The 26,278-nt window shown below is 41.1% G+C and overlaps 1 protein-coding gene across 10 annotated transcripts in view; it reads left to right on the forward strand.

Annotated features, from left to right (window-relative positions):
- The window catches only part of LOC128442559 (neural cell adhesion molecule L1-like protein), a 57,092-nt gene that overhangs the window by 14,699 nt on the left and 16,115 nt on the right, over positions 1-26,278 (forward strand). For 8 of the 10 annotated variants that reach the window (XM_053425066.1, XM_053425069.1, XM_053425071.1 and 5 more), the window contains exons 1-22: positions 4,403-4,599; positions 6,667-6,826; positions 7,279-7,387; positions 7,485-7,663; positions 7,764-7,886; positions 10,135-10,305; positions 10,638-10,676; positions 10,875-10,986; positions 11,333-11,514; positions 11,659-11,793; positions 12,335-12,475; positions 13,084-13,195; positions 14,375-14,541; positions 15,107-15,272; positions 15,707-15,831; positions 15,990-16,094; positions 20,274-20,471; positions 21,189-21,259; positions 21,362-21,584; positions 22,546-22,661; positions 24,914-25,118; positions 25,615-25,737. In XM_053425066.1, coding sequence (XP_053281041.1) covers positions 6,745-6,826; positions 7,279-7,387; positions 7,485-7,663; positions 7,764-7,886; positions 10,135-10,305; positions 10,638-10,676; positions 10,875-10,986; positions 11,333-11,514; positions 11,659-11,793; positions 12,335-12,475; positions 13,084-13,195; positions 14,375-14,541; positions 15,107-15,272; positions 15,707-15,831; positions 15,990-16,094; positions 20,274-20,471; positions 21,189-21,259; positions 21,362-21,584; positions 22,546-22,661; positions 24,914-25,118; positions 25,615-25,737 — 2,884 coding nt within the window. In that variant the 5' untranslated portion in view covers positions 4,403-4,599; positions 6,667-6,744. Of the gene's footprint in view, positions 1-4,402; positions 4,600-6,666; positions 6,827-7,278; positions 7,388-7,484; positions 7,664-7,763; positions 7,887-10,134; positions 10,306-10,637; positions 10,677-10,874; positions 10,987-11,332; positions 11,515-11,658; positions 11,794-12,334; positions 12,476-13,083; positions 13,196-14,374; positions 14,542-15,106; positions 15,273-15,706; positions 15,832-15,989; positions 16,095-20,273; positions 20,472-21,188; positions 21,260-21,361; positions 21,585-22,545; positions 22,662-24,913; positions 25,119-25,614; positions 25,738-26,278 lie in introns of those variants that run through there. The other 2 variants (XM_053425067.1, XM_053425068.1) reach the window with 1 other exon arrangement.

Genomic DNA, 26,278 nt, shown 5'->3' on the forward strand with positions numbered 1-26,278 from the left:
CTAAGTCCGGGGACACACCGGAGGCAGAAGCACCGCAAAGCTGTTCAACTCCTTTCCATGTTAATCAATCGGGCAATCGAAGCGCCGGGAAGCACCGCGGCCGGCTCGCGATCTATAGCGATAGTTTTAGGGTCTGTTCAATTTTTTCCTCTCACCGCGAGCGAATCGAGCCAGAAAGCACAATGAAAATCGATTTTAAATGATACAAGTGATATGTTATACTTTATATAAATTATTAAATATGCATCCCATACTTTTGATTTCCCTGGTGTCCTCCTGGAGTTTCAATTTCCAAGATTTTTGCCCCGCCATGATGAAATTTCCCCATCTTTAATTATGTACTTATTCCACTCGTTTGTCAGTTGTGGTTAAACAGACAGAAACACTTAAGCACATAATCTCTTGTGGGTGGCGGCTATAGGCTTGCGTAGGTCAGTCACCTGTGAAGACCATCATCATTTTACCTCAAACTGGCACGGACAAATGCGCTTCCTGTGTGAACAGCCAGGAATGTTGAAATGTAGAAATGTTTCGTAGTTGTAAGATGCTAATAGTACAGCCAAGTAGGTTTATTTAACACTGTTAAGTTAGGTAACCTCCATTCAGTGACACAACCGAGGTTGTTTCCTCAGGTTTCTTCCCAGTGGTTTTGGAGCGATAGGGCAGAAACAGATCTACAAAGCCACTCTCAATGACATTATATATAAAGTAGGTCCTAACATCAACCTGTTTTGTTCCAGTCATGTTTTCTCCTCACTGTATGTTATTTGAGCTCCTAAAACCACAGTGCATAGCCAATACCAGTCTGGCACTGTTGTCAGTGTGTTCACGGTTGGAAAATGAGCAGTAGGAGAAATGTGTAGTGGAGCCATTCAAAGTATGTTTCAGTTATATCACAAAAATCACAATCCCATCTCAGTATATTGTATGAGAACATAGTTACAGTTATTATTTAATGACGATGGTTTCGTCTTGTCATTGCCCTGTCTTAGTCCTGGAAGAAAAGTCAATTGAAGATCAAATTTGATCATTTTTTTCGTAAACTTAATTAACACTTGTGTAAACATTAAGTAGCCCAGTGATTATGATGCAGTTGGTCGAGCTTTCCGTACGTTTATTCGGAAGGAATTTTGTAATTGCTGTGTGTATGTGAGCTTTGCAGAAAGACAGAAGTAAACGAATTGTAATTATCAGAAAGCACCAGAGGCAAAGGACTGGTGGGGAGGAAACGGATTGAGACAAAGGCAAAGGGCAGGCCTGCCTTTTCAGTTAGTCACCACAGGAGACTGAGAAGTTGGTGGAGATGTGAAGTTGTAATCCAGAAATAAGGTTGTCTCTCATTTGTTTAAACCTTCCCGTAAGTTTAACAAGCGACTCTCAGCGGAGACCGTGAAAACACAATACCTGTGTTTTCTCCTCCAATGTTTTGGGGTTGATTCATATTTGTATCAGTAAGCTGTTATTAATTGTGCACACTATGATACTTTGAACCTGAAATATTTTAATATGTTTTTTTAATAGATATAAATAGAAACACATTTCTTCAGTTAGCAGAATTAAAAAGCAAATGTTAGTCCTTTTGACTTGGGATGTCACACTCAGTATGACCACGTCCATGTGCCAGCCTCCTCTTCTAAGTTTTCACATTATTCTGTTCTTGTACAATAAAAGTTGTTGTTACTTTCCAAAGACAAAACAGGAAACATGCAACATTTAAGGCGAAGACAAATTCCACGAAGCTCAGATGTGTGATGCTCACCATCTGTCTGAGATATGGTATAACCATTATAATTAAATTACATTATGTAATGTATTAGCTCTGTTCTTATATTTTCAGTCTCTTTTTGTCCTTTGCTTGTACCAGTTCTCACAAAATACAACCAGGTGTCTATATGTGCATGTTTACTTTGGCCTGACAATGCATGTTTGGTCATGTTACAGCTGTTGGTTTTTGATTTACATTAAGCCTTTGTGCACATGGCCCCCACGTCTACACAGCTCGTCAAGCTCTGAGTGAACATGTGAGTCCGTTAGACTTTGCCTCAAGGGCTTCTTTCTCTGTGTTTAAATAAGCCCTCCCCTCTTTAACGTGAAAAAGATCCATTTGAAGTGATGACAACAATGGAAGGCGTAATGGTATCCAGCCATTCTGCTCTCACAGTGACTTAAGGCAAGTCACTCACTGATTTCAAAGAAAAAGATGAAGGACAGTATGAGCTAAGTCAAAAGCTTAGTTGATGTAATTTGTTTATCAGTGGGAGGATCCAGGATTTCCTTCTAACATTCTGTAACATTGCAAGATATGGCTTTTTTTTTTACTCTGAACATTTCATTGGTTTCTCAGAAAATATAGAGAATCAGATTATTGATAGACCTGAAAAATCAAGATCTAGTGAATTTAGTGAATACATGAGGGGACTGTTGGGACATGGCAGAAGTATGTGCTTTTCTTTGTGCCATTTTACTTCCTCTTGTATCTGTCTGCAGATCTTTACTGTCATTTTTCCAACTCTCAAAGAGGTTTAGGGTTTCTTTATACAGTCTTTTTTTCTGTGATGTCCTTTAGAGGCACAAACACTCAGGTCAGGGTCTGTTTACAGCCAGAGATTTTTTAAATGGTCAATGTTGGGACTTCCAGCTGACGCCAAGTTCCACACCTCACCTTTAGAGGTGGTTGAAAAAGGGTTGGTGCTGTGGCTTTTGCATCACAGTTGTGGCTTTTTTTTGTGCTGTCACTTTTGCATTCCTGTTTTCCAGTGATGCACACTTCTAGGCCACCGTACCACACCGACTGAAGCTGAACAAAACCCTGCAGATAATAGCCAAGCTGCTGGTCTCTCAAAGCCACAGCTGTTGTACACGGCCTCCACACTGTTCCTGTCCTGAAGATGATCACAGCCTTTAGTCTGAGGGCCAATATATCTTCAGCACTCAGCCTTTCTTTGAGCTCCTCTATTCCACTCAGAAGATCATGGTCCCTCTGCTTAATGGCAGCCTCCTCTCCAAGATGCTGACATTAATTCTGCTGGTTCAGTTTCTCCGTTACCACGTCCAGTTTTACAGTGAGAAGAGCGACTGTTAGCTCAGATTCCCTAAAGATCGACCTCTTCTAACTCACACATCTTGGCCATGAACCTCCACTCTTCAATTGTGAGGAAGATGTGTGCCGGTTGAGGAGAGTGGTTCCCAGCAGAGCTCCAACATGATGCCTTGTTCATCTCAAGCTCTCTGACTTTGTACTGGACAGTGGATTTTACATTAAAGCTCCTCTTGTCTGTTGTCCCCGAGTCTCCCAGCAGAGCTCTCACATGAGCTTCGCTCCTCTTCTGCTCTCTGAAGTTGTTGGACAGTGGACTTGTTTTTTTAGAGTTTTACGTTGTCACTCTGTGTGTGTTGGTTGGTGTTTCTGCTCTCCAGATATGTTTGCTCTCAGCAGTGTCTGTGACAGTACTGACAAAGCTCTGTGCCTAAAGTACATCTTTGAGTTGCATTCACATTCAAATATGTGTGATGTCTAAATAACAATATGGCCAGAAAGCTCTAAAGTAGGATTTAGAAATGTCATGAGTTGGATCATTTCAGTATAACAGCAGCAAAGAGCTTGCACTAGTTCTTGTCAGACTTTGATTCACTGGGTAGTAAATGTCCTGCTCGTTTGATGATCCTGCAAAGTACTGCTTAGTCTACTGGTATATGGTCATTATGGCCCTATAAGCAAATTATGTATAGTTCCCATTATTTCCAATACAGTGCAGATCAGGACACAAAAGTGCTCCATAGAGTATAACGGGTCCTAATGAGAGAATTACAGATAGCTACTATTAGAGCCTTCCATAAAACAGGCATTTAAGTTGATGGAACAGCTTCATGTTGAATGGATTTGAAAAATTTGAAATGAAAACCAAATCATGTATCTAAAGAACCTGGCCTTCCATCAACAACATCATGTCTATTTCAGGCACGTTTTCCCAAGCCTCCATCTGTATCAATACCCTGAAGCACTGCATGCATGGAAATGAAAGTACACTTTCACAAAAGCTCTGGTCTCGTGAGATAAGAGGACTCCTTCCCTTTTCAATGGAGCTAAGACACATTGCATTAAGATCACTGAGACGGAGCAGGGTGTAAATGGGCGTGTGTAGTTTGTAGAGGGCAGGATGGAGGAATCAAGGCAAAAGGGGACAGAGAAAAAGAGAGAGAGGGGGAGAGGCATGCCTGTACTTCCTCTCCGCCCATTCTTTAATACTCACTGAGTCGCCCTGCAGTGCAGGCTTTGTCCCACTCATTGTCACAGACTTAGAGAGCCTCTTTGCCAAGTGAGAGGCTTTGGTGACATATGTCCCTTCAGTGAGTCTCTCGTCGCTTCTTTAGACGGCTGAGTGGAGGGGCGGGCGGGGGGGCGTGTCCGTGCACCAGGAGAGGAGCAACGAGAGGTGGCTGGAGGAGGGAGACATGTCAGAGATGTTGGCTCAGAGAGAGTTGTTGCAATGACTCCTTGAAGGTTTCTGTCCTGCACTTTCTCTATGGGTCTGTAGAGCTGCTGCCTCCACCGGCCTCTGCAGGAGGTGGACCTCAGATGTAGAATGACTCAACAAATGAGTGAGTATTAGTCACTTGATGAAAAGTTTGATGTTGTTAATCCAAGGGGAACGATTTCTCTCTGTGCTGCATGTTTGTTTGAGTAGAGTGCACAGATTATTTCTGCATTACTACAACTAACAATCTTTACTTTGCAGCCACACCTATAGTCTGTGTAGGTGCTGGTGGGTGTGAGGCTGTTTGCCCTAAGTTTGAGTTTAAAGACATTTAAAGTCATTGTGTACAATGTGAGTTGGCAGGGATTAGTTGTGAAGTCGTGCTCCGGCTGAACCATTGGCTTAAAAAGCATAATCCCCGCAGATCTGTGACTATGATCTGCCATGTGTTCAGGTAGTAGATCCCTTCGCTTCCAAAACAAATGCTTTGTTTTGTGTTTACACAGGGACTCCACCCCGTTTTACGCTCTGAGTATTTCGCCTTTTAAACAGCCTGTGTCAGCTTTGTTTGAGTTCTGCTCAAAGTGGCAGGTTCTGCAGTTCTCCACGTGCGTCTACGCAGCTTAGTAATTTGCCAAACCCACATGGGTCTTTGAGTGTGCACCAAGGCGGGGGATTGTCTGCTCATGAATGAAAGTTGTCCATTTGGTGGTCGCTGTGTTGTCAGGATGAAAACAACCGTGGATAAAAGAGTTCACTTCTCATGTCACTGGACGAGTGAAGGCCTCCCACCCAATCAGGACTCATGTGTGGTTTCTGTCTCCTTAAATCACAAGCCTCTCACTTCAGTTTTTTTACCTGTGTAATGGTGCTGTCGGCCTTTATCCAATGTGCACGTGTTTGTGGGCGTGTGTGTGCCTCCCTGTGTGAGACTAAGACTTAGAATGAAAGAGGCTTACTCCTTTATTACAACATGAAATCAATGTTTACCCCACCAGAACAAACGTCTAACCAGCTTTGTGAATCCTTCAATCCAATTCACTCAAACTTCTTATTTCAAATGATACTTTGCTGCGATCTCTCAATTTGTTTAATTGATTCTAAAGTCAAGCAGCTTAATCCGGATTGTTGTCGACAATGATTACCACATTAACCTTTTTTTCACTAAGACCAGGAAAGACACACTGCCTCATGTCCTCAGCACAACCCTGAGCGGCACTCAGTCATTGTTAAGCAGCGTACTGTATGACTGCTGGAGCACCCTGCCTTCATTCTCCTCGATTGCAGGATTAGCTGGAGGGTGAACCCATTTGGCATCGCCGGTGCTGCCGCCACCGTCTCCACGCTGCCGAGAACTAAGCCGTGAAATACTGACAGGCTTAGGCCAATTTATAGTCTGCCATCTTGGATCTAGCTATCGCAGCAGACAGCAGCTTAGCTTTTGTGCCAGCCGGGTTTACTGTAAGCATGCCATGCGATGCCACCGCCCAGGCTTCACAGTTCAAAGGGTAATCTCCAGACAAGTGCTCTGCAGCGCTGAGCTACCACATCACAACAATGAGGGACAACTAACATGAAATGGCTTGTGTCCTCAATGGGACATTTTGCATAAGATAAGAAAAAGTTCTTTGGAGGAGCCTCATTACAGAGCTTTTAATTTCCTCTTCTTTATTCATGAGAAACTAAGATGTGTAATGTGTTAATGGCCGAAATTTAATTATTCTATTTTCAAGCTTTTTAAGTATTTCATTTGAAGGAATATAGTCGTTTGCTGATAACTCTGCCTTAAGAGTTCCCATTCCCTTAAATGCCCTTTCACTGATCTACATGTTCGTGCAAAACATCACAAAGAGCATTTGCTTCCCCTGAGGCACAGAATCTTTAAAAATGATTTTCATTTGGATAATCAGAGAATATGTATGGATTGTAATGCTGTCAGATCACATTTATGTATTTTACTTCTGGTTGTCTTTAAGTTCACTTCACATTAAGCCATATACAATAGAACATTTTCAACATTACTGCCATTTACGTGAGAATGTGCAGCCCAGTCAGAACCAAGCAGATATCCCCCCTGCGATGCCCATTCCGCAGTTTATACCTGTGATTAGAACACTTGCTTGTAAGCTCCCTATAACTGAGCTATTGAACCCGGGACTTACACAGTTTGATCTTATTCTGACTCCTCCAGGTCCTCTGTGCCTTACGAGTTCCAAGTGACGACAACGTTTTCCTGATCGCATCTGTCTCCAGTAACCAGTGGAGGGGAATGAGGCTGACGGGGGGCCTTCAGCTGGTTCTGTTTCTGGCCTTGACCTCCAGAGCAGCAGGCCTCAGTATCCCACTGGAAGGTAGGAAGTTGTACTAGCTTACTTGATATCAAGTACAAAGGGGGTTAAAAGTTTGATGGACATTGAAGTTAAAATGTATCATTATATCGAAAACTTGATTTTTCCTCTCACTTTGTGCGGAGCAGAATAACATTTGTCAGAAAGGCCTGTTTATATCTTTAGCTGTAAGTGTTTGTAGATTTCCATCCTGCCTGAGCATAAATGTTTGGAGCTGTTAGAAAAAGGACAAACAAATCTCAACTTAAAGTAAATTGTTTAAGTCACAGCTCTTGCAGCAGCAGAGGTTTCTTTGTTTTGCATTCAAGTCCCGGTGTGCCACTGTACCTCCCTGACTGTCCAAGGCGCCTTATTTGTCCCGATTACGCTGCTTTGCTGGCACCCAACTTGTTTTTCCAAGACTTCTCAACATCATGACAACATTTAACATCTGTGTATGTCTCTTCATGTTCTAGTGGAGCAGCCACCGACCATAATAACTCAAACCTCAGGTCCCGTCATTGGCCTTCCCTTCGACAACTTTATCACCATCAGGTGTGAAGCCAGGGCAAACCCCCCACCACAGTAAGTGACCTCAACATTACAAAATGAATCCTCAGACAAGATCAGAGCTGATCGGAGATTGATTGAAGGAAACCCACTGTGTGTTTTGCTCTCATAGATACAGATGGACAAAAGATGGCGAGGACTTTACTCCTCCATACATCACCACCAACAACACAGGTGGAACTTTTGTGCTTCACTTCAAACAGCTCACCCAGTTCCAGGGTAAATACAGATGCTACGCCTTCAACAAACTGGGAACTGCCATAACGGAGGAGATTGAACTGATGGTTCCCAGTAAGTAATCTTCGCACTGTAAACTCAGCTGTCATGTAAAGTTTCTGACCAATGCTTTTCAGAGGCATCACACAACTGTGTTTTTTTTTAATGTTATTAGATATCCCTAAGTTTCCGAAGGAGGAAATTGATCCAGTTGTTGTTAAGGAGGGAGAGCCAATCCTCCTGAAGTGCAACCCTCCGCAGGGTATGGGTCAGCGGCAGATCTACTGGATGACTATTGGTGAGTAAAGAAGCAACTGTAACTTACATGGTGGATATGTCTTTGTGTTGGTTGGTGACATGAATGAGGATAATGTAAACTTAAACGTTAGATAAACGTTCAAATCCTGGCTGCTTTCACTCCTCTGCAAACCTGCTAATCACAGCCCAGTGTGTATGGCTGAAAATTTCTAAACTTGCTGGGAGAGTGTTTAAGAGGCTGACAGGCCATCCTAAAGTTATTTTAAGATCATGTGTGCGACGCTCGTCAGGCATCATGTCCTAATCAGTGCTTCTGGTGTCGAGCCCGGCTCTGGGTTAGTGTAAATACTGTGGACGTCTGTTTGTGTCACTCCTTCCTGAGTTTCAGTGCAGGCAAACAAAAGTAGCTGTTGACCTTTGAAATGGTGCTTTGTGTTTTCTTAGAATTTTGAACTCACAGCACCCTTATCCCCACCACTGCCAAACAAAGTGATTCACTGTGATGAAGGTCACCTCACTTCTGTCTGAAGTGCTCAGTGGAGAGAGGCGGAGTTTTCTGTCCAAACCTTCAAGAGGTTCTTACTCATCTCCAATCAAACTGGCCGATATCAGACAAAAAGACATGAAAGGTTACAGACGGGCTTGAGACATAAACAATGAAAACACTGTTTGTTTAAAGTTCTTGTTTTTTTGTCTTAGTTTACGATTGCTAGTTTCTGTTTGATTTGTTCTTAGTTTATATTTATGTAACATTGATTTAGTCTTAGTTTATATTTATGTAAGATTCAGAACAACGGATATATCAAACATTTAAAAATAGTTGAATATATATAGTAGCTTCTCTGAAGTACAGACAAGTCAAGGAGAAACAGTAAATGGAAATATTTTGTATTAATGGCCCATGTTGCCCTTAAGTTACATCTGACATAAAAAGAGATTGTTTCTGATTGTCTGTTTTTCTGCACATCCAACTATCGTGAACATGACATTTTGAGATTGCCTTTCAAATTTGGCATAAATTAACTGATAAGATTTTGATGACCAAAGGTCAAAGGTCACAGTCACTGCAAACCTCACCACCACAGTTTTTCATTTGGACATTTTACCTCACTAACTCGATACCTTAGTAACACCTGGAGGACTCATATCTCTAAGTTTGGAACAAATATTCACTTGGACTCAAAGATGGACTGATTAATGAATCAGTTTTCAGTTATGACTAATTTAGTGTTTAAAGCTCAAGGATACTTTGACCTCACAACATGTTTTTTTGTCCATAACTCATCTCATCAGGTAATTTGCTCATTAGGACAAAATGCTAATAATTTGGTTTAAAATCTCCATTTCTCCATACGACCTGGACGTGTATGTAAACTGCAACCTGATTGGTTGGCGTATGCTTACACCCATGAGGTGGACATTATAGTTCACGAGTTTTCTTTGTCCAACTAATGTCTGGAGGCTGTGTTTTAAATAAAGCTGTTAAATATTGTGAATGGGAAGACGAATGAGTGAAACAGAGCGTCACTGACCCATAACTTCCAATAATAGCTTGATCTTAACCAATCTGCTGTCCCAGTGAAGTGCACTATAGTGAACTGCACTGAAAGAATTCACTGGCTCTGTACTACACAAGGAAGCTCTTCAGGGCATTTCCATTAATGTCCAGTGGAAACAGTATGAGGCTGTGCTGTGTTTCAGTTTGATGTGATGTCCGACAAGGAGGTTGTTGAAGTAATTTTCGCCTTTGATTCCCCCCCCCCCCCCCCCCCCCCCCCTCTGGTGCACCCAGTGAATCTATTAGAGAATGCATGTCGTCCTACTTTAACAAACTGGTGCAGTGCTCGTTCAGTTTGCTTGACCTGTGGTGATGCTGGTTGCAGCATTCTCTCTGGAACTGTAAAAGTGACAGTGCAGTAATTGAGCCGCGGCAAATAAAGACCAGCTGCCGGAGTCAGTCCACTGGAGAATCAGTTGTGGTTGCGGTTGTTGTGAACCTGCTGTTGTTGTGATCAACAACGGCCCTTATGTTGATGGGTCCCAGCAGCTGCCGCCAGAGAGCACTGGTCACCTGTTTATTACATCTGATTAATATTGAACATATCGCTTGTCCAAATTGACAAAATTTGACACTGCACTGAATTGGGCCTCTAACAATACACATGCCAAATGTAAAGCCGATAAGATGTAAAGTAGTAGGTATAAGATAAGAGAACATGGGTCGACATTGGACACGTACATTTTCGACACTATTTGCAAATCACTGATTCACAAATGTTCTTTTCCAGATCTCCAGCACATTGAGCAGGATGACAGGGTGTCCATGGACGTCGACGGCAACCTGTACTTCTCTAACGCCTTTCAGAAAGACAGTCGGAAGGATTACTGCTGCTTTGTCGCCTTCTCCATATTTCGCGCCATTATCCAGAAGTCCCCGATGGCTGTCGTGGTCAAGAGCTGTAAGTTTGAAAAGTAGTCCTGTTGGCTTTGAGTCAAACTTTGAGTCAAAATTATTTAGCATTGGCGCCAATAACAGATCCCTCCGAGGCATGATGATAAGAATCAGTTACACCCACTTCAGCTTCCACCAAGAGGGAAAAAACAAAAGGCTTGCATGTTATTGGTATATTTAAGATATTCCTCTGCTGCATACCAAGAAGCAGGGCTTGCCTTGTCATGTTTATGTTCCTGGAAACTCTTGGTGTGATTGAGAAACACATGTTGACGAGGACAAAGCCACAACCATCTCTGCCCGTATTATTCTCATGGCATTCTCTGTTTTCTTTTCCAGTGAAACCTGACAACAAATCTGCTAACGCCAGCAATTCCAGTGAGTCATATTATTCCCACATCAAAGCCTTCACAATTCAAATCTAAACAATTTTTCTGCTATGTGAACAGGAAACACTTTTCGTTTGCCTGCTGCACAAAACTGCAAATGCGATATTGACTGTGAGCTTGTTTGTAATTTGATGGACTGATTCAAATGAGTCACGTGAGTGATGAAGTCTCTCTGTGGTCGCTGCAGTTGAAGCCCCCCCAGTGAGAAAAGCTGGCCTGCTGCTGCCCTCTGGTGTTCAGACAGAGAAGGTGCTGTTGAAGGGGAGAGATCTGAAGCTCGAGTGCATACCAGAGGGATTGTATGTATATGCTACAGTAACCACATTATGAGTTTAACATTATTAATTACAGAGGTTCTTTAGTTTGTTGATGAGCAGGATTACGCGAAAACTACTCAACCAATTCCCTTGAAATGTAAGAAAAGAATACATGGATCTTGATGAAAATTAAATCCAGACATTTAGGAGGAGATTAGGAGGACTAATATTTATGAGTGATTGCAATTTTATGCACATTCAAATATCAATTTGGATCAAGTGAATTTGAAAAATGGTTGCATAAGGGGACTGTTGGGCCTTGGCAGAGGTCTGCGCTCAACCGAGTGCCATTCTTTGTGTCATGACATGTCTTTGTTTCATGTTGTAGTCCCACTCCGACCGTGAAATGGATAAAAATGGGGGAAGACCTGCCAGTGCGGACAAAATTCAAAAACTCTGGAAAGATGTTGTCCATCTCTGCAGTAGAGGAGAGGGATCAGGGGAAATACATGTGTACCGCGGAAAACTCTGGTGGAAAGGTTGTCCACTACTTTGACGTCATAGTGGAAGGTAGGTCAACATCAGGGCCTGATCACTGTATATACTGTTTGCATGTGTCAGTCCATTTGTTTTGGCTTCAAAGGCAAAGCTGTTGACACAGGGATGGCAGCTGTTTTGACTCAGACCAACAAACATCTCCTTAATGTCTCCCAGAGCCGCCAAAGTGGCTGACAGAGCCTCCTCAGAGCCAGCTGACTGTGATCGGGGCTGATGTTCACATCAAGTGCTCGGTCAGCGGAAAACCACTGCCAGACATAACGTGGAGGAGGAACGGAGAATTGTTCGAAGGTGACTGGGAACGATTCTTGTTGTTGTCATTTTTGTGCTGCCGGGCAGGAGGACGGTGCAAAACTTCAGGCGCACAACCAGCAAGCAGCTGTTCTGTTACGTGTCCTTCAGAGAGACAGGCTTGACAATGAATGATTTGTACTCTTTCAAAATATAAAACACAATCCCCTAAATTAAAGTGTGTAAAGCAATATTTATTATCAGTTAATCTAGGGATTATGTTTTTATATTTATAAATTCATCATTTGGTCAATAAGATTTGAGTGAAACCCCAAAGTAATGTTTTCAAATATCATTTTTTCTCCAATCACCAGTTTGATACCCAAATATATTTGATTTCAGATTTTTATAAAAACAGATGCAAATCTTCCCATTTTAGAAGCTGAAAACAGATTTTGCCAAGTTTCTGATTAATCAATTAGTTTAATTCTAACAAATGCTGTCTTCAGCATCAGCCTTCCAACATGTGATCTATGCTTTAGTTGCTGTGGAAGGATCTTAATGTTCTATTCTTATTGATGTTTATGTGTGTTTCTGTCAGATGACCCTGGGAGCAACAGGCGAGTGCTCGATGACACTGTGGTGCTGCATAACGCCAGAGAAGAGGACAGTGCTGTGTACCAGTGTGAGGCCTCCAACACTCACGGCAGTATTCTGGCCAACGTTAACATCATGGTCACGAGTGAGTGTTACAACAGCAGACTACAGCAACTCTATCGGCTACACCTGCAGCTAGTTTGTGCTTGTATAGTTCTTCTTGTAGGTTGACCACACTCATCTACTGATCCTTTAAATAGAATAGAAATCATCCACATTTCACCTGAACCCGGCAGGTTTTGTCTGTTGTATGTATCCAACACCAACCTCAGCCAGAAGCAGTTCATGTACGCTGCTCTGAGCTTGTGTCACCCTGTACCTGACATAGTTATTGCTAATTATATACATGTGCATTTTAAAAATGAAAGTAGGTTCGCCCAGCCAATATGTTTTAATGTAGAAATTATATTCATCATAGAAATCATAAGGTAAAAGGCAATTTATGTTTTGCTTTTATCCGCTTGACAATATTTTTACTGTTATTCAATGTATTGAGTGAAAAAATGTACATACTTAAATTTTTTTCCTGGTTAATACTCCTAGACTTTAACTTATTGCACCATTATGAATTGAAGTATATGTCGAGTTTTTCATGTGTAGGTGAATATTATCCGTGTTTCAGCGAGTCTGTCCCCTCTGTGAAAACTTGACATTTGAGCAGCAGTTATCTCTCTGCTCTCCACTGTCCTTCAGATGTGACTCCTCTGATATTGACGAGGGACTACCAAGAGTATGAAGTAATACTTGGTGATCACATCATCATGGACTGCACCGTGTTCAGCTCTCCACCAGCGACCATCACTTGGTGAGTCGTAAGAATATGAGGAATTAGTCTTGGTGACATCTGTCAAGCTTGACACCTTCATCTACTGTGATGTAACTATGACTTCATCCGTGTAGTTACATCCCAGCATCAGTATGCATTGTGCGAGCCCTCTGTGCCGTCTGTGCTGCAGCCCAGAGAACGAAACGCCGCTTAGTTTAATAGCAGAGAGTCATGCTATCAGTTCCACACTGCTTTAGGTGTTTGCATGAACTAGTCTGATGATGACACTTGTGTCTGTGTAATGAGAGAATCCTCCTCCGCTCCATGGAAAAGGTCTAATTAAATGTTTCAACGAGCCCTTTGTCTCTGCTGCAGCTCCACAAATGGGAAATAGGATCTCAGACAGATCGGGACGAAAACATTTTTAACCTTACAAAAAAACATCCTCAGAATATCATTAAGATAGCTCTTCTGTTCCTATGAAATCATGCTCCACTTTAATGTAATCAACAAGCCTAGATCGGTTTTTCCTTCATTGAGATTATGATTTAACCCATTCATAATCTCCAGTTATTTTCAGAAGTGAGCAACTAACTAAACCTCAAAGGAAAAAAATAAACAAGATAAATTACAAGACCACTGTTCTAGCCTGATAGCAACACATGCTAACATCCAACCTAGCCCCTTAGCCTGAGCTAGCCAGGTATCGTCGAGCCATGTGGGCGTGGTTCAACAACCAGTCTTTATCCGGCCCACCTCAGATCCACCCAAGCTCTCTCCCATTTTTGGATTAGCTGGGAAGTAGGAGGAGTAAGGCGCTGGCAAGATGGAGACAGGTGAGCTGCCCACTTTGAGCTGGAAATTCGCTCTCTTCGGAAACCTATGGCGGATTTCGAGGAGGAAGTTGTTGGTATATTTAAAATTATATTAATATTGAACGTATCGCTCGTCCAAATTACAATAAATTCAACAGCCAGGTTTCTTGAATTGTTAGATAGACAAACAGTATGATAGGCTGAGTATGATTTACTGTATGGAGGAGAAACAGCCAACATTTTAATAAAAATAAAAGAGGCATACATGATTTGAATCAAATCTGACTTATACTGATTATTTTTCAAACTTAAAATTCAAAGTGCCTCTACATTGACAATGATTGATTTGCTCTTCATCTGTTATACACACAGACTCTAAAGCTGTGTAAACTTTGTCTTTCAGGGCCAAAGACTATGATCCAGAAGCTATCAAGGGAGAGCGATTTTTGTCTCTGCAGAACGGAGCGTTGCAAATCATCAGAGCAGAAAAAGATGACAGCGGGGAATATGTGTGTGCCGCCTCTAATACGGAGGGGGAGTCAGCCGTCACTGCTCTGCTGGATGTGAAAGGTCAGTAAAATGATACTGAATAATTTCACTTCCTTTGAGCAAAGTCACTGCACACGACCAGTTCACCCAAAAGATAAACCATTTCAGAGTGAAGGTTTTTTTCTCTGTTCAGCTGAACTGACCCTTTAAAGTGAAAGGGTGGTTGTGTTATAAACACACTTGGCCTTAACTGTGACAGGTTTCTGCAGGACCCTGGTTAAAGAGAAAGCTTTGGCTTGTACACAAAACTACAACAAAAAACAAGTTATACGGGTTTGCATGAAACATGCATGTTTACGATGAGAAGCCACTGATTGTCTTTGCATTTTGACTTCAATTAATTTCTAATTAAGGTTATAAGACGAAGCAGCATGAATTATCTTGTGAGAGGAGCATAATTACAAATACATATTTTTTATGGCATTTCATACATGCAAATGACCATGTGAGACATTTTGGTAACCCATCAAAGCTAACATAGTCACAGTGAGAAAGAAAACTTCAAATATATCTTATCATGATTTCTCTGGCTCCAGCCTAACAGGATAATCGTTTCTGTTTTTTCCCGGGGATGTTTTATCTTTAGACCCTACGAAAATAGTAGCACCGCCTCAGGACGCGGAGATCATCAGTGGGAGCACAGCCCAGTTGACGTGCCAGGTAGAATATGATAAAACCCTGCGGAGCACCTTCCACGTGGTGTGGATAAAGGATGGGGAGGAGATCCTGACTTCCTTTGAGGAGAAGTCCAGGTAGAGTTGATCAGTGTTCAGTCAGTTTTCTGATGTGTCTGTTTAAAATGGTTAAGTTCAGTCTCTTTTACTATATGCTAATGCTAAGCAAGGAAAAATAACTATTAAACAGCCCAAAAGATGAATTCCTTACTCTTTATAGACTTAACATATATTTTGGTCTGGTTAGTTAAGGAACAGAATATCTACAAATGCTGCAGCAGTTTCCTTAACCTTCTTTGGAAAGTTATCTGATGACCCGAGGGAAAACAACTTTCTTTAGCACGCCCAGATCATCTAGTTTTTTTTTTTACAATTGGACTTGATTCATATATTGAAAAAGAACACATACCTTTTCAATACAATGTGCATTTTGTTTAAATAACACTCTTTACTTGATACTTGCTAAATCCAAATTCAGCAGTTAACAAAATCTGTTCTCATCACGTGATCAGATACTTTATGGACGATGGCATGCTGCAGATCATGAATGTGAACCTGAGTGATCAAGGAATTTACACATGCATCGCTAGAACCAATCTAGATGAAGACAATGCTGCTGCACATCTCACAGTACTGGGTAAGATACTTTGTTGGTAATGTAAAGTTCATTCATTACATATTATTAACACATTCTGCAAATGATTTATTAAATCTACTTTTACCAACTGATGTTTTGGTTGTTGAATTGACTGAAAATTGCTGATCTGAGGTTTCTGTGTGTGTTTTGTTTTGCAGACGTTCCTGATGCTCCAAAGAATATCGAGCTTTCTGAACATAAGGTCCCACGGAACGTCACATTGTCTTGGACACCTGGAAGTGATCACAACAGCTCTGTAACAGGTAGAGGTCAAAACGTTATCCTCTTTTATAGGGTTGTGGAGGTGCAAAAGAAGAATGTGACCTTCAGTTGTTACACCACACAGTTTATGGCCGGATAATGATGTCATTATGTGTGATTATAATTTGATTACAAAGTAATAGGCATGTAGTACATTGTAACTGCAGAAGAACACATCAAAAGAGTATTTAGGATTTATGATGTTGTCATTTCAAACAGATTATATCAGCCTGGGCCAATAGCAGCCGTCCAACACAACTTGCTGAGAGGATAAAAGAGGTTCAAATAGATGTACTGTCAGAACACAATTCACAATTTAATCTAAGGTTCCAAAAATCTGAGACATTTAAAATTACTAATTTGTTTTCATCGGAACATTGAAATTATCAGAAAATTTGATGATTCAGAAATATTTTAAAACACAAGGTGTTATATTATGAAAAATTAAGAAGAAACACTGACCAAATCAATTTGTATACCTTCCATCATTCACCTGATATGAATAAGCCTGTGCCTAATCAAAAAGAGGACTTTCTCAGTGTCAGTCATGGTTAGACTAAAGGTCGGTGCATCACACTCTAAAACGCTTTGAAGAAACCGAATCACTTTTACCCAAACTACAATTGATCGGACCACAAGTGACTGCACCATCGGAAGATCAATACGTCAAGCCCTGCTACCCGAGAAAAGTGACTTCATCACAGAAACACGATTTTGAACTCAAGACTCCAATCAAAAAAAGGACTTTCTTGAAGAGGAGTAATGGCAGTTTCTAAACCACTTCTCAGGAGAGGAAACAAGGCCAACAACTTTATAGTGGCCTAAGAAATACCGGCAATTCACAGAGGAAAAAGGTCCTGTTTGCTTATAAATCCAAGTTGGAGATTGAAGGTCTGAGACAGAAGCGTGTCTCGAGACGAACAGGAGAGAGAATGAATCAATCCAATGTGAAACCTGGTGGTGGGAGTATTCTGCTGTGGAATTAGACACCTTTAACTAACTGACTACACCCTGACTGAGGGAGGTACCAGTCCATTCCTCAGACATGCTGAAGCCTCTGATTTATGTCTTACTGGAGTAGATAATAAGCCCAAACACACCTTGAAGCGTTGCAAGAACGTGAAGAACAAAGACATGTCATGAATTTCCTCCATCACCTGAACATCACAGGGGGCCCTTGAAGACGGTGAAAACCAAACATTTTTGTGATATTACGAAAGGATACATACTGTTGTTAAAAGCAACAAAAATTGTATTACATGTAAAGTAAATACAAAATGCAGGTATCTTGACTTCTCAGACAAACACACATATGTTGTATCTAAATACGCCTTTAAACAAGTAACCGGTGGTTTCGAGAGACACAACTTAAAAACATAATACGGAGAAGCTAACATACGGAAATTTAAATGACCAAAATGTTGCTTACCTCTCTGAGGGAGTAAAGGGGAGAGATGAATCAGGAGACACATGCTTATAAGAAGGGGTCTCCAAAAAGTGCATGTGAGGGCACAGAAAGCAAATGCTATTTAAACAGATTATGTGTAGTTATAACAGTAAATGTTTTAATGCATATTGGACTCTATCATACATCACCACTGTGTAACTGAATAGGGTTACATACCTGTTTCCCAGGGAGATGGGACCTAGCCAGTTCCTGCTAATTATGGAAGCCAGACCACATCTCAACATTATGCAGCACTTAGAATCTACAGACCGTTGTTAAATACTGGATTAGAGTCTCTCTTTGATTCTCCTCACTAGTTACCACGTCTCCTCTGTTGTGAAAGGGGTTGTTAACAGCTTCTGCTGCTGTGATCACTGCTGAGTGCAAACTGAGTGTTGTTGAAAAAGACATGGCTGCAGCTTGTAAAGTGCTGAGGATCCTAGCGAGGAAGCTGGTTTCCTATTTACGCTTCAAAACAGGGGACTCGTTTATTTTTGGATCTTAGTTTTGATCAGAATTGAATCGAGTGATAGAGGTTTCCTGTTGGATGCTTGAACTGCCCCTAAGCTTTGATATGTGAGAGCACTGATCAGAAATTAGAACCGACTCACCTGAAGATCCTTGGTGAGAGTGAAATGTTTTAATTCTTGTTTGTTTGTTTAATCAAACAACTCCGAGCAAGAGACGAGCAGTTTGAGGCCAGCCCTTTTAATTAAAGGGGCCTGTTATTATTATTGACTTGTATTATTATTATGATTATTTATATGATGATACAATGTCGGATGTCCATATAAACAATGTGTGCCGGTGGCAGGAAGCGTTATATTGCCAGTATTCGAACACAATATCTCAAGAACACTTTGAGGGGAGGGTCTTCAAATTCGGCACAAATGTTCAGTTAGATGCAAGGATGAGCAAATTAGATTTTGGTTGTCTAAGGTCAAAGGTCAAGGTCACGGTGCCCTCCCAAAATCCTATTTTTACTTTATTCTAAGAATAAATTAAGCGAATTCTTTCAAAATTGGCCGATTGAACATCATTTCTCAGTTCCACCTTAAGGGAATTTCTTCAAATTTTGACCAGCTGTGATTTGGACTCAAAGATGAAGTGTTTAGATGTCAGGGGTCAAAGGTCATGTTGACCTCCCATTATTGTGAATGCAATATGTCAGGAACAGCTGGAGGGACATACAACCACAGGGCGATAATTCTTGTTTTAGGTAGCGGGCGTTATATTCACAGAACTGAGACGTCCTGCTTGTGCAAACTCATATTCTGGGCCAATGTGGGCTCCAATATGTCTGAATGGATTCAAAAAGATGCCATTTCCAGTCATTTATGTTGCGTTACTTAGATTTAGTTACTAGTTACCTAGTTTTATAGTACATCTTCGACCAGTTGACCAGTCAGAAGAAAGTTATTCTTTTGGGATCCGAGCTTATATTGTTTGTTTCAGTCAATAGCTCACCTGAGGAACTGCATTACTGGCGCTTTGAGATAATCAAGTCTAAATGGGAAGCTTAATGGAGTCCCAGAATAAAAATATAAAGCTAGAAATTAGAGTAATAGGTTCCAATTAACATTAACTGTGGATCTGGCTGAGTACCAGGTTGATGTGTATTGAAATATTCATTTAATGGAATTAATTAGTCATGAAAATTGTCAAATGTACTGAATGTACTGTGTCTGAAATCCTCCCTTTGTTTACTCATTTATTATTCCCTCCATGACAAACACTCACTTGAGGCACTCTATACCAAGTAGTTAATTGGGATTTTGAACACTTCATCATTTTGAACACACTCATAGGTGTAGTGTTGCTTAACTAATTTACACATCCGTCATTTCAGAAGCAGGACTGACGCTGTTGTGGGATTCTGACAAAGAGTTGCTTTTTATTGTTTATAACAGTAAAAACATGGGACATTTAAGTTTATCTAAATTCAACATATAGAAGATTTCTGGCCGAGAAAATAATGCAAGAAATGATACGATCAACACCTTTGGGATGTCTGAGCATTTAGCACAGAGATGGAGTCAAAGGGTGATTAACCCGTCTTAGCCTGGAAACTAGCCTGGCTCTCTCACATCGATCTACCAGCACAACTTAAGTTCACTAATAAACACGTGGTATCTACGGTGTCCCTGAAGTTCAAATGTCAAAGGCAAATCACTAAACACAACAAAACATCACAAAACAAGTGGGCAGTGTCTCCATTCAATCAGCGATAGGTTGTGGCAATAGCAGGCACCTCACTACGTTGCGTTTTGTGATTTATTATTGTATTTTTTCTTATTTGCCGTGGTGTTTTGTTTAGCCGTTGTGTTTTGTGATTTATTGTTCTGTATTGTGATTTGCCTGCTTTTTGTGGTTTGCCGTTGATTTGCATTTCAGGGTTCTGTAACTATCCTATTTGTTTAATCTTTTCAATAACAGGAATTGCCCATTTGGCTTTAAGGCAGATACATGTCCTTGTATCAAGGAAGCTGAGCTAATCACCACCTGACTCCAGCTCCATTCTTCACTCATGAGCTTATTGATCGTCCTATCCACTCATCACATTTATTACACCGTTAAACATCTCCTTTATTAGTCTACCTGTAATGTAGGTTGAAGAATGTCTAAATAAAATGAGTTTAATTCATGCTCTCCCAGCGGCTGTGATCATCAGTTCATATGGTGATGACTGAATGTGTAATTGTTATGTGCGGTGCCATCTCCTCTGTGAGCACAGAATTTATAGTGGAATACGAGGAGAGCCAATGGGAGCCCGGCAGGTGGAGGGAGCTACAGAAAGTCCCCGGTAACCAGGCAACAGCCGAGCTGGCACTAAATGGACACCTCAACTACCAGTTCAGAGTGTATGCTGTGAACGCGGTCGGACCCGGACCCCCCAGTGAGCCCACTGAGAGATACAAAACACCCCCTGCTGGTAGGACCTACTCCTTTTAATTAACATTTTCTGATGTTGTTATCTGTGAGTGGTGAAAGTGTGCAACCTTCTTTTGAAGTTTGCAGAGAGGTGCCGTGTGGAGAGGCTACGGCCTTTGTCAAAAGGACCATGTAGCAGTAGAGCCGGAAGGCCCTCAGCATTAGCTCCTTTCAATGTGGCTGCTCAACCTTGACTTTCATTCCTTCAACCTGTATTTTAACTCAGAATACATTGAAGCAGAGATTTACAATAGTCAGTACTGGAAAATTAACAAAACGTGCCGAGACACCAAGAAAACACAAAGAATCAAAACGAGATAAGTGAGATTTAAATTAAAGCGAATGAAACAATTAAAACAAATACAAGATACAAGATACAAGATTCAAGACACAAGATACAATGAATACAATGAATACACTCCAGCAAGAACAGATGGAGATAAAACTACTCCAAAAACTTAAGTTGCCCTAAGGATTTAGGAGTTTACTTTGTATGGTTTTTCTTGTTTTGGCTGCTTGATGAGAAAAAACTGCATTTACCGAGCTCATATATGTTTAATGAAATCAGGATCTCTTGACGCTGAATAGTAACTACAGGAACGTGCACTTTAGCTGTAAGAGGCTGCAGTAGATATTCAGTGTGAAGATTAACACAAATGACTTTATTTTGTTTAATTTATTGTTATATAATCATACAATTTAACAAATTACCCCAAAGCTCCTGATAGGAACCCGGAGAACATCAAAATTCAAGGACACCTTCCTCATCAAATGGACATCACCTGGGAGGTGAGGGAAAGATTTTATAAGAAAGTATATCATATACGTAAGAAAACATATCATAGTAGTTTTTCGTGATTGCTAAGTCATCAGCATATTGTCTCTTTGTAGCCGCTGCTGCCGATCGAACACAACGGCCCGGGCCTGGAGTACAAGGTGAGCTACAGGAAACTGGGGGTGGAGGACACCTGGAAGGATCACATGGAGAAGAGACACTCGTTTGTCGTGAGGAACACGAGCACGTTCGTCCCGTATGAGATCAAAATTCAGAGCAGGAACAGCCACGGGTGGGCACCTGAACCCAAAGTCCTCACGGGCTACTCTGGAGAAGATGGTGAGTTGTAGAATTAATACTTCCTCGACTCTATATTTTAATACAATATCATTTCATTATATAACATGTCTATAAGCACATCGGTTTCAACTTCATTAAAACACGCCCTGAGGCTGAACTGGCCCATGTGAGTGTTGCTTTACTTGCGACTTTCTTTTGAACTTCTCGTGTCATCATTCCCCCCCCCCCCCCCCCCCCCCCCCTCCTGTCTTCAGTTGTCTTTTGGCATTGTCTGCGGGAAAATATTTCAGGTTAGGTTCTTTTCTTTTTCTTTTGCCCGTGGTGTTAACCCTGTGTGAGTTAGTCTGCAATAGTGACTTTTTCCTCCCTCCTGAAAGAGATAAAAAGAGAAGAAAATCCCCTTTTCAAATCCAGCAGGTGGCAGATAACCTTTGTAGAGCAGAGGGATGTCAAATTTGCGCTTCCGTCTCAGAAGCTGTCGGAGATTTGACAGATCGCGACACACTTTGCGCTGTCGGCCCGCTGGGGCACAATGGCTGCTTCCCTCTCTAGTGTCTGCTATGCTTCCATCCTTCCCCTTATACCAGTACAGTACCATGTAGAGAAGAAATTATTTAGAGTATTTATTTCATGCCGTGTCTTGAATTTCTTCTGGCCTCAAGTAAAAAACCCCAGCTTTGAACAAGTGAGGTGTTTTATCTCGTGTCCAGCTGAGAATGTATTTCTGCACTTTAACGCTGATCTCTTAGCTTTTCTATTTATTTACCAACGCAGCCAGCAACAGATCTCATCTACACAACCTGAAGCGAAAGAATGACCTCCTCCGTCTTTTAAAATATCAGCTCAGAGAAGATTCTTTTTGTTGTTGTTCCGCTCACTGTATCTCAGTCAATAGTCTTTCTTTACACACGTTTCACGGTGGTGAGAAAGAGGCTCTGCGAAGGTGGCCTGTTGTTCGCAGGTTGTGTGTGTTGCTGACCTTCCGCTGTGTGTTCCTCAGTTCCAACTGCGGCGCCGCGGGACATCGCGGTGGAGGTGATCAACACCACCGTTCTGAGAGTGAGCTGGACCCCGGTTCCACCTGCCACAGTCAGAGGTCATCTCGGGGGCTACAATGTAAGTTACCTTTACGCTGGAGAAGGATTTTATTTTTTCAGACTACATTTAACTGAAGACTTAACCCGAGTGACTATGGAGCACTTTTCATCACAGTAATGTGTTAGTAATTTTTCATCAGATACGTACAAAGATGGAATTTCAGTCAATTAAATAATGTAATAGCATCAAAAGGCCATACCAAATAACATTTGGCACTACTGAGGTGAAGGTAAATTGGTTAAATTTTTTTTAAATTATTTTCTGTTTATATAAAAGCTCTTCAAAGTTAAAAGGCTAAAAGTTCAAAAAACAGTGCTCCTGAAATGCAGTGGGCCAGCTGGCCAATCATAGCAGACTGGGCTTTATCAGGAGGGGGGCCTTAAAGAGACAGCGTTTCAGAAAGAGGCTGAAAAGAGGAGCTGCAGCAATTGACACTATGAGGAAAGAGATGTGTTTTCTGAACATTAAACAATGTCAACCTTTTTTAAGTAATAAGACTAATTCAAATCATCAACTTGAATATGATATGAAATGTCTCCTTCAAGTGCAGAGTCTTATTGCATAACATAACTTGTTTTTACTTATATTGTTATTAATGTAATCTTATGGGACTGTGATGAAATTGCTGGCTAACACCACTAGCTTTGATTTGGAAAGTTACTTTTGGAAAGTCTATGTCCTCTACCTGGTTTAGTGCAATTATATTTTTATTCTAGCATATTTTACCAGGTTTTATAATATAAATATATCTTCTCTTACCCCTTGTCACTCACCTGTCTCCAGCATGTCATAACGGAGGACAGATTTCCAGGAAACAGACACTACTCATTTCCACTGTTTCTTACATGCGCCCTTATCAACCAATATTGTGACAGCAAATTGACATTTTAATGTGGCAAGTCAAAACTGAGACAGAGACACAAAAATATAATTTTGTGATTTTAAATCAGTAAATCGTATAATTCTTGCGATACTGTACCCAGAATTTGTCAAACTCCACCTGAGCCGCAGCCCTGAGAGAAATCCTTTTAAATCCCAGCTTTCCATCATAATTTGGCTATTTGATGGTGATAGGTTGCACGGGTTCCACAGGACAATGTGAGTGACACATTAAATGACACATTGTAACTATTTTCTAAAAATAAAGTAAAATGTGTCAACTATGCATTCTACATAACAATGATAATCCATTATAATGAAGCACATAGAGAAATATTTTATCCCAAAAATGTCACAATGTAAGATTTTGAGCCACCCAATTTGTTCTCAGTTTCTATGTTTCAGACTTCCCTAATAGGAATATTATACTGTGACTTTCAGAATGATCTTGACTCAGTTTTGAAATAACTAGTAGTAACTTGCTGAATTGACAAAAATGGGGCTGGCGCACACTAGAGGATAACATGCAGATTTTGGACCCAATTTCCCTTTCCGATAATCTGGAATCGCCAAGCGTGTTTAACGTTTTTGCCAAATCATCTAGTCAGTGCGTTCTGAAGATTGGAAAATCAACTATAAGATAATAACAATAAGATTAACTGATAGAATCCATTAAATCTGTCATTATGTCTGTGGTCTCCCATGTTTTTAAAATCAGTCAAGAGTTAAAAATACTCTTGTGTGCAACACCTTAAGCTGTGCATGATAACTGTGATATTATGTTACATAACCTGTAAAAGAGATGCTCTTTGGCACATTCATAAAGTAAAGTATGTACATTCCTTAACACAGTGTATTAATTCGTTCAGGGTTAACATGTGTCAGATATCTGCGTCAGTGAAACTAGTCTTTAATAGCTGCTCCTCTCCATCTTTCTCCATTGTCTCTGTGCTGGGTTGAGATGTCAGGGTTTGATAAACAGGACCCAAATGCAGATGATGGACAAATAAAAAGTGTTGAGTTGCATAAACAGGCTTCCAGTCACCTGAAGGAAGGAAACACTTGTAGCACAAAACATGAACAGACAAACTGCCCAAGACGGAAGGAAACACATAGACTTTATGAGATCCAGGATATAGAACACAGGTGAAACATATTAGGAACAGGTCCAGACGATCAGAAACAGGACAAAGACAGGAAATGATACAAAAGAGATAAGACAAGGTCCAAAGTAAAAAAAAAAAACAGGAAATGAAAAACTTGAAGGGCAAAAACACGCGGTCCAAGAATCCCAAACACAAGTAAATACTGAGTTCATAACATAATAAAGTCCAAATGCAAAAAATCGAATGAGTTGTTCTTCAAAGTTTTCCCTTACTTCCCTGTCACAGGTTCACTGGGTGAGGAAGCACAGTCTGCTGAATCCCAACAAGATTTTTGATGACCGCCAGTCGCTGTCCTTCACAGGGAAGAGGAGTCACGCCATCGTCCCGGGTCTCAAACCTTTCACCGAGTACAGACTCATTGTGAGCGTTTTCAACAAGAAGGGCAATGGGCCCAACAGTGACCCGGTCACCTTCAACACTCCAGAGGGAGGTGAGGTCATATTGTTGATATTGTTAAATTATGTGGGTTTCTCACACACTCAAGCTGATCTCAGACATACACTCACCTCTGGATATTTTCCTGAAATTTTCTCCAGACATTATCCCCTAGTACACAGTCCGGATAATTTCCGAGTGAGCCCATGTGACAATACAGAAGCAAAACAGACGGTGTGATATTAATACACAGCAGAATTTAAACGTCATGTCCTGCCCCTTGCATGCTCTACCAGGACGCCACTCCTCTCCTGAATATTCCAGCCATTTTCCTGTTGTCATGAACATGTCTGACTTGCGGATCTCCTGGAAAATAATAATGACAATAATAATAACTTTATTTGTATAGCACTGATCCAAACAAGGTTACAAAGTGCTTCATTTATTTAAGCATAAAAGATAACATTTAAAATCCTCTAAATAAAAAAAAAAGGACTAGTAGGAACATGTCTTTGCAGCAGATTAAATAACATTATTTTCATTCTTCATAGTTCCTGAACAAGTGCCTATCCTGACCGCCTCCAACGCGCAGAAAGACTCCATTTTGTTGGTATGGGGACCCCCCCCGGAGGCGAACGGCATCCTCACTGGTTATCTCCTGCAGCACCACCTCAGTACGTATACCCAATGTTGTTGTCATTAACAAATGTCTGTGCAGTAGTTCGGTTCGGTGGTGAGGGCTGAGAAAAATCTGAAGAAGTGATGTTTTGTGTGTGTGTGTGTGTGGGGGGGGGGGGGGGGGCACTGCAATTAAACTTTAAGCATATTAGAGTTTTGATTCCCAATTGAAAAACCTTACAAATATGCAGCTCAGATCCCTCCTCTAACCCTTTCCCCAATTGTCACCACCTGTGTTATAATTCCAAACACTAGGTGGCAGTGTTTGACACTGAGCACTACACGATGGGGTTCAAACAGCCTGGTTGTGAGTTGAGCAGGTTACTTCAGATTGTGGTTTGACAGTTCCCTGAGTGTTTCTCATCTCAGATCCTCTCGGACTGAAGCTCCTCTCGCAAAAAAAAGAAAAGAAAAGAAAAGATCATCTGAGTCGATGCCGTTTGTGCCTCTTTTTCAAATTTCTTACCGCATTCATCTTCATCCAGGAGCGTTTTCTCTTGCACACATTCAGTGCAGTTATTGTGAATAAATGTCTTT

This window comes from Pleuronectes platessa, chromosome 6 (genome assembly GCF_947347685.1).
Source record: "Pleuronectes platessa chromosome 6, fPlePla1.1, whole genome shotgun sequence".
NCBI lineage: Eukaryota > Metazoa > Chordata > Actinopteri > Pleuronectiformes > Pleuronectidae > Pleuronectes > Pleuronectes platessa.